The sequence below is a fragment of the Falco cherrug genome, chromosome 11 (assembly GCF_023634085.1).
Source record: "Falco cherrug isolate bFalChe1 chromosome 11, bFalChe1.pri, whole genome shotgun sequence".
In the NCBI taxonomy this organism is placed as follows: Eukaryota; Metazoa; Chordata; class Aves; order Falconiformes; family Falconidae; genus Falco; species Falco cherrug.
The window spans coordinates 34,217,252-34,225,421 of NC_073707.1; the positions used below are offsets into that span (position 1 = coordinate 34,217,252).

General features: G+C 35.6%; 1 protein-coding gene across 5 annotated transcripts in view; it reads left to right on the top strand.

Moving 5' to 3' along the window:
• Positions 1–7,750, top strand: part of HLTF (helicase like transcription factor) — a 32,626-nt gene extending 24,876 nt beyond the window's left edge. For 2 of the 5 annotated variants that reach the window (XM_055723242.1, XM_055723243.1), the window contains exons 21-24: positions 1,239–1,351; positions 1,652–1,832; positions 4,853–4,933; positions 5,666–7,750. In XM_055723242.1, coding sequence (XP_055579217.1) covers positions 1,239–1,351; positions 1,652–1,832; positions 4,853–4,933; positions 5,666–5,818 — 528 coding nt within the window. In that variant the 3' untranslated portion in view covers positions 5,819–7,750. Of the gene's footprint in view, positions 1–731; positions 996–1,238; positions 1,352–1,651; positions 1,833–3,555; positions 3,849–4,852; positions 4,934–5,665 lie in introns of those variants that run through there. The other 3 variants (XM_055723244.1, XM_055723245.1, XM_055723247.1) reach the window with 3 other exon arrangements.
• Positions 7,751–8,170: the final 420 nt, after the last annotated feature.

Sequence of the window (8,170 nt, forward strand, 5' to 3'; positions counted from 1 at the left end):
TGCAGCAGGGAAACAAGACAAAAGGAGTACCAGTTGTAATTTGATGCTGGTCATTGTGCAATACATACACATATATTAACTAAATAAAACTTTTGGTAAAAGAGCTGTTGCTTTTGGCTTTTGTTTCTGTTTCTGAAGATAGAGTAGTTCTATAACCACTGAAACTGTTCTGCTCTTAAATAAATCCTTCTTTCTTAAAAGTTGTCTAAAGATTATATATTCTGCTCTAGAGGGGAAAACTGAATGGGCATCATATGTTTAGTATAACATTTGTCAGATAAGCTAGTGAGATATTTTTATTGTACTTTGCAGACCTATTTCTCAAGGTCTGCCACATCATTTTTTGCCTCACCTTCGTTGTGCATTTGCTGCCAGATATTAAATCTTCCTGCTTGCTGCTTGTACTTTGGCCTTTTTTTTTTTTTGACATTGCTTTTCTGAAACATTACATTTTATAAAATAAAATTTAATGAAGTTACCGTTTCAAACGTTGGTTATAAATTTTTTTCCCTAAAAATCTTTCTGTGGAGACCTAAGCAATAATTCAGGACACTGTGCTCTAGACTAAATTATTTTTTTTTTCCCTTTTTTTTTTTTTACCTGGTGCAGTTACTTGCATTCTCCAGCTAGTGGTTCTTTACCTCATCATACCTAAACCTTACATGAGAAAACTGGCAATGTTCTGCCTCAGATCCAATTCCTTGCTCCTTTTGTTCTCTTGTTGGTTCCAGGAATGTTTCTGGTGGCTCCTCATCCTCTGTCATATCTAGCCAGGAAGCTTGCACAGCTTATTTGCCTGAATATTCCTGGTGGAAGCCTTTCTTGCTTCTTGAAGCGAGTATTGCTATAGCAGAGCATTTGCCTTGTGGCTATCCCTTGCTTAAGTCTTACTTTTCAAGAGTTCCAGTACTCTGTTCCTTTTTTTCCATATAAGAGGCTCTGGAGTTACAGGACGTACTGACTCCTGATAGTGGGAACTATGTCTGGAAGAACAGGTTTGTGAACCCTCTTCCCAAAGCACTGTCAATCTCCCTAGAGTTTGTGACCATTAAAAGTGTTCAACCTATAATTCCCTTTGCAAATGGAAAGAAACCCTACCTGCAGAATTTAAGATCAGTTTGTTTAAAAAGTATTGCTGAACAGTGATTTCTCAATTGATGTGAGCTTTATTAAAGCACCTGTAAGAGCAGAATCTAACCAAATCAGAATAAGCTGTGTAAGTCTTCATTTGGTTTCAGATAAATGCTCTCATGCATGCTTTGATAGAACTACGGAGGGATAATCCAACTGCTAAATGTCTGGTTGTTTCTCAGTTCACAACTTTCCTATCACTGATGGAAAATCCCTTGAAGTAAGTAAAGCTACTGTCATTTTTTATAAACATGCTTTTATGGTGTTTTAAAAAGATCTCACAAAGAATATAGTATCCTTTTGATTTTTAGAACTTCAGAAGAGGAACAAATTACTGAAATACTTCGGTTAGTGGAATGAAGCCATGAATCTCATTTGTGTTATTTTTAACGTTTGGCATGTTAAATGCAGAACTTAAAATACACGTTTCAGAGTCAAAGAGGTCATAATTTTTATGTATTTATTTCTTCCTGTCACAGAAAATTTACTGTTAAATAGAACATTTTTACTTTCTCTTCAGAGAATCGGGGTTTGCCTTTACTCGTTTGGATGGGTCAATGGCACAGAAGAAAAGAGTAGAAGCAATTCGGTGTTTCCAAAGCAGCCAAGCAGGATCCCCAACTGTAATGCTTTTGTCTCTGAAAGCAGGTGGAGTTGGATTAAATCTGACAGCAGCTTCCCGAGTGTTTTTAATGGATCCTGTGAGTAACTGGTTGTTCATACTGATATGGCTTAATCTAGGGGAAGCTCCTTTTGTGTTTTCCCAAGAGGTAGAAGGAAAGCCCCTCTGAGAATGAACAACACTGCTGAGTATGTAAAAGGGCAAATAGGGCTTTTCTTCACTTGTTTCCATGGCATGTTTTTGTTTTAACACAGTATTTTTTGTATTGTCCAGTTACTTGCTGTGAATGGAAAGAATGCTAGTAGTAGTTAGCATGGTGGTGTGACACCTTACAGTGTAGCATTTGATACTTGTTCCTTCATTGTTTCTTTCTCTTTCTTTCTGATAATTTTGAATGTGGTTTTCTGTTTGTTCTGTTTAGTAACTTCAAAAGCCATAAACTGGAATTTCAGGAACAGTGAATTTTCTTTCTGTCTTATAATGCAGTACTTCCCTGCTGTAGTCACTTCCATTATTTTTTGTGTGACTTTATTTATAAAGAAAGACATTAATCTGAAGTTACTTTTTTGTGGTAACATACCATAAAAACTTAGTGATTTAGGAGACTAAGATAGATGGTGAGTGATATCTAAGTTTAGGAAGTTTTTCATTAAAGCACTCAGGAATGCAAAAGTATTTGTAAGGAATAAAAATGGAAATTACATTTATTGATAGTAAAATGGCATTCTTAACAGAATTGGTTCATGTCTAGTGTCATTGTACAAAATCAAAGTTTTTTTCTGTTCACTTCCTCTCTTCCCCACTATTTACTCCTCTGCTCTGATGTCTTAGTCTTCTGGCAGTTGGAAACTGAGACAAATTACACAGATTGTGCACTTGAAAACAAAACCAAAGTAAATGATAGTGTAACTTTGGACTTGGGCATCTGGTAACACTAATAGTAAAGAAAACAGTACTAGCTTGGATATCAGATTAGTGATAATAACAGCATGATGAAAAAAGCTATTTACTTAATAAACTAAAGGAGTTAAGTAAGAACGAGTATGGAGAAGGTGCCTTGGAAAAAGGTTTTTCATGAACCGTGATACATCTTCACAAGCATTGTTTCTGTGTGTGTTGCATTGAATAGTTCCATTGGAACAGTTTTTTTTTGGCTTCGGTTTGGTTTTTAAACAATTCTCTGAATAAGAAAGCTTGCAGAAGGTCCAAGAGAATTTTCATTTTCTGTGAAGATAATTAACGAGGTACAATGCATACACTGTTCTGTGGCAAGCAGTTGTAAGAAAATAAGCTAAGCATTGTTAAGAGTCATCTGCACTATATAGTTATACCTCACAAACCAGGGCCAAATATAATTGCAGCCTTTATACACCACTGAACAACTTCTCATCCTGCTGGTAACCATCCTGTGATGGTAACCATTCCAAGTGGCAGTGGTTGACTACATGTATGTGGTGAAGCATCAGTGGGACCACATGATCCTTTATGGTCATGCTTTTGAGAGTTCAGTGCTGAATGAGATTCGGTCATGCATTAGCATTCCTTGAAGTGAATTAGCAGCAATAAAGGATTTAAGAAGCAGAAATACCTCTGGAACCAGTGGAGTAACCAGGTTTTCTACTCAAATTTGTTGTAGAACTGTAGCTTGGAGGTCTGCATTTTTTCTGAGAGCTGCTGTACCACAGTGCAAGGGAGGAACATTTATCCAGCCATAGACTATTTTCTCCCCCACCCCCTCCTTTTTTCTTTTTAATTATTTGTTTGTTTAAATACATTCATATCGGCTGAATTCTCACCTTTAGGAAGAAGTACAAACCTTTAATGTGGGAGTATCACAAGTATCCAGATGTTTCTCTGAGGCTCAAGTTTCTTCATATTTTCCTATGTATAATATAGTATCCTTTGTATGAGATACTGCAGAAAGGCATAGAGGTATTGCAATTCAGTTTTCCTTTGCTGGACTGATGAGAGAAGAAGAGTGAAAGTAGTACACTTTGGTCCTACTGGACTACAGCAAAGATAGAATGGACCATGTGCATGTTTGGGCTAGGTCTTTCCTCAAAACATCATCCTGTTTGTACAGTCATGTTAGTATTAGAACGGTTTGCCATACATAGCTTGCCAGCAATGTTCATCTTGCAGTGACAGATACATCATTTGTTGCACTTCTTCTCACTGCCTTAGACTGGAGAAACAAGACTTGGCTTTTATCTTGCAGCTTGATGTCTTAAGCGTGTTTAGGCATCAAAGATTCTTGGAATGTAAAATGAATTTTTTGTGCTAGCCTAGTGTTGTTTTTTTCCCCTTCCTACAGAAAGAGTCATTAAGAAGAGTTCCTAGATAACTTTCAGTATGTGGGTGACATAGCAAGGCAAGCCCATTGCACAAGACTTGCTTATCACAGGCAGAACATTATTACATTTTAGGTAGACTTAAATATCTGTTCTGTGAGAACTAGTAGTACTATACCTTTAGATAGAAAAAATGTGCTGGAAAAATGTAGAGCACAGACTTGGAATTTCACAATCCTTATGTTTAGCGTTATATCCTAAGCCTAAGTAGGAACAGTTACACTACCTTTTTGTATTCAGCAAGTTTCTTGTTTACCTAACTTGGTAATTATTGCATATACTAATGGAAGTATACATGGGCTTTCTTAACAATCAAGAGACTTGGTCTACTGATAAATAACTGCCTGTGTTCAGCTGGTTTAGATTTTGCTGTCGGGAAAAGGGTGCTGAGGCAGTTAGCGTATGCAGTGATTATTTCAGAATTAAAATGATAATGAGATTGTTCTGATGTTTCCTAAAGTCCTGACAACTTTAATGAGTTTAAAAATTTGCCTGTGATAAGCAAAAATCTCCTCGTTTTTAAAGCATTTACCTAAAGTTCCTGCTTGTTATGAATATATAACCAAAAGTTCTCAAAGCTTTCTTTATATCTGGATACTTAAAAGAGTGAGACATTGTTGGAACTAATTAACGTGCAAGCAGTATTTGTTCAAGAGGTGATGGTACAGTAATTTCTTTGATTCCATGTGCATCTTGCTATGTATTTGGAAGGGAGCTTATTTAACTTGTTCGTTGCTGATACTGTTAGGCTTGGAATCCTGCTGCAGAAGACCAGTGTTTTGATAGGTGTCACAGGCTGGGTCAGAAGCATAATGTTGTTATTACTAAGGTGAGTGGAAACATGATCTGTTTGAACAGTTTTCTGGTTAGGAAATAATAAATAATTTTCAAAAAAGATTCACTGTATTTTTAAAATAATTGTGACATCATATGTCTTGCCAGTAAATTTTCTGAAGTGTGGACTTTGGACTGTAAGATTTTATTAAATGTAACCTATTTCCCATGAAATAATTATTTTTGAAATTAATGTCGCTATTAAGCTATTTGACATGACTGGATGGGGTAGCATTGCTGTTGCCTAGCCTGGCTATTACTGTTTATTGTCTTGAAGGTATGTAGAATGCTTTTGCTTTTGTCATAGCGGCTTGTTTAGCTGCAGAAGAGCAGCTGGCCTGCTGCACTAATACCCAGTCACAAAAATATTGCTTGTGAATATTTCTTGGGGAAATATTTTCTTGGGGAAAAAATTGCTTGGAAACTTGGGAAACTGAAGACAGGTTCTCTTCTAACATAAGTAGCAAAGAAGAGACAGATATTCTTCTAATAAGTGGGTTTAGAAAGAAAAAAAGGGGCAAAAAAATTAAAATGCCAAGCCTTTTTTCCAGCTGCTTTTCTAACTCTTCCTTTACAAAGTAATAATGCAATATTGTAACTGTGCTTTAGGCTACTCAGCTATTTAACTTTTTTTTCCAAAGCACCTGCATTTCTCATCCTAAACTTCTAATTAAAAAAACCCAAACAAACCACAAAGAATTTAATTTGGGCTTCTTTTGTATTTCAGTTCATTGTGAAGAATTCAGTGGAAGAAAATATGCTGAAAATTCAGAACAAGAAGAGGGAACTTGCAGCAGGAGCCTTTGCTACCAAAAAGCCTTCAGCAACTGAAGTAAAACAAACCAAAATCAATGAAATTAAGGCTCTAATTGATTTATAGCTTGAAACTGTGGTATTTGAGTAAATAATATATTCCATATTTTAGTTAATATTCTCTTCAAGTTACATTGTCTCATGCTTTTAGTTTTGTCGTCTTTGTGGTCAAAACATAAATGCTTGAAATAAATGATAAAAACCAATTTGCTTCTAAATTTCTTAACTTAAAAATGCACAAACTTGTTTTGAATTCCTGAAATCTTTCCAGTGGTCTGCAAAATATTGCTTACTATGTACAATGCTTAAGAATACATAAAAATCCCTCAGAACAGAAATGTGTAGAACTCACAGTTCTATCTTGTGAGAATTTAATCTCTTTTTAGAGGTGAAAAGGTAACAAAGGGTAAATAACAAGAGTAAGAAATTATGTAGCTTCATGTTTCAATATCTCCTGATAGCCAAACAGATCATTTGGATTGTTTCAGAGTAGGTAATCAGTGATCACTTTATAAGGAATGCTTATTTTTGCAGACTATGTTCAGAGATAGTATCTAAATAAAATTTTTAAAATATTTTTTTACTATTTCTGAATAATGCACAAGTGTGGCAGGGAGTTCCTCTGATTACTTCTCAGGAGCTCGTAAAAAATCTAGTACTTAAAATATTTTTAAAAAGTGTTTTATAAATGTACTTCCTTTAAACAGAATTCCACTGATTTTTGTAAAAGTAAAGGCTTTGTGGTTTGGATGAAATGCTAGAATCATAGGCTTGTATTGGTAACATGCTTTCTGGTAACTTCTGTAGACACTTTGAACAATAAAGCTGTGCTGTATGCAAAGTACAATATGACCCACTCACTTGTCAGTGAATCAGTTAGTCCTTGTGAAGTAAATTAAACAAAACAAATTATTTTAATAGCTGCCAGCTTTCTAACTGTTTTCTTACACTGCTAAGTAAGTGCTTTTCCAATCCTGTATGTATGTCTTAATGGATTGCTGATCTGCATGCATCTTGATTTATAGAGGAAGAATCTGGTAAACATATTCATGTACTGCAAAGTAGTAAGTAGCATTGAAGAATCTCAGTTGAATATTAGTTGAATATTCTTGTCTGTTCCTTCTATCTCTTTCCATTTGATTCTGGTCTTCTCTTCTGTGTTTTCTTACTACTACGCTGCCTTCCCTGTAACACTTAAGACTTCAAGTTGGAGGCAGAGATTGCTAGGTTTAGGTTCTGTTTAGATACTATGTTTAGATTCAGGAAGCGTATTTGGCAGCAGAGAAATGGAATCTGATTTGCTTCTAATGCCTTTCACCTTTTCTTATGTCTTAAGACTACCAGCCAGCTGATTATAAGATGAATTGCAAACACAGGAAATGGAAAATGGACTGAGAAATAAAGGGAAGATGTCTGATACTTGGAAAAACAGTGAGCTAATGGAAGGAACAAGAAGGGAATTCAAAATAGGTAACCTAACAAGCTGATGCAGTTTTTGAGGAGCTAGCATCTTAACTGTGGAGAAAAGTGTGTTTTAAGTCTGTTAGAGAAAGAATTCAAAAGAAATGAATGACAGAAGACAGTGTGAACCCCAGTGACTGGTCGTCACTACAAATTTGACGAAGAAATGGAGCTATACCCAACTAAAAGGTTTTATGTGTGTGTGTGTCTAAGTTAAAATTTTGTTTTGGTTTTTGTGGTTCAGATTCTGATGCTTACAGATAAGCTGGAGAAGTAATTCCTGACTATGCATGAGAGATTTGCCTTTGTGTTGTTCTTTCCATTTTCCAAGTTAAAATTCCATGAGAAAGAGACCCGTTTCAATGGCTAGTCAAGCTGTGTCATTACTTGTGTTTAAAATATGCTGACGTTTCGCAGAGTGGCTGAGTTAGGATTTTGAAAACAATTACTAGTATAATTTTTCCTCTACTAGATGATGGTTTCCATGTTCTAAAGCCAAATAAAAACTTCCTGCAGTTAGTGCTAAGCTGTATGGCTAGTTAAGGTATCTCCCCAAAAAGCCATTAACATAACCAAGAGAACAGCTAAAGGTCAAAGCTGAGCGCAGACAAGTCCTGTCTGATTTGATGGAGTTGTTCAGTTACTCACGTGGTTAAAACCCATGGTGTTCTGGTTGTTTGGGGTAGTCTTTGGCTGTTGGTATTCTCTTTCTTGGAGTTCTAATGGTATGTCCTGTAGCATGTTCTAGAAATGAGCTTTTGGAATGATGAACTTTACTAACATTTTAATTCCAAAGACTGAGCTGTCTTAATGTTCTTGGTGGCTTTTTACCCCCTACATAAAATAAAGATGTAAATTAAAAAAAAAAAATCTGAACTTTTAAGTCACAATCTAAGGAACACCTCAGATTATGTACTTTTTAAAGGCAAATGGAGTTCCAGTACTCAAGTTGTAATCT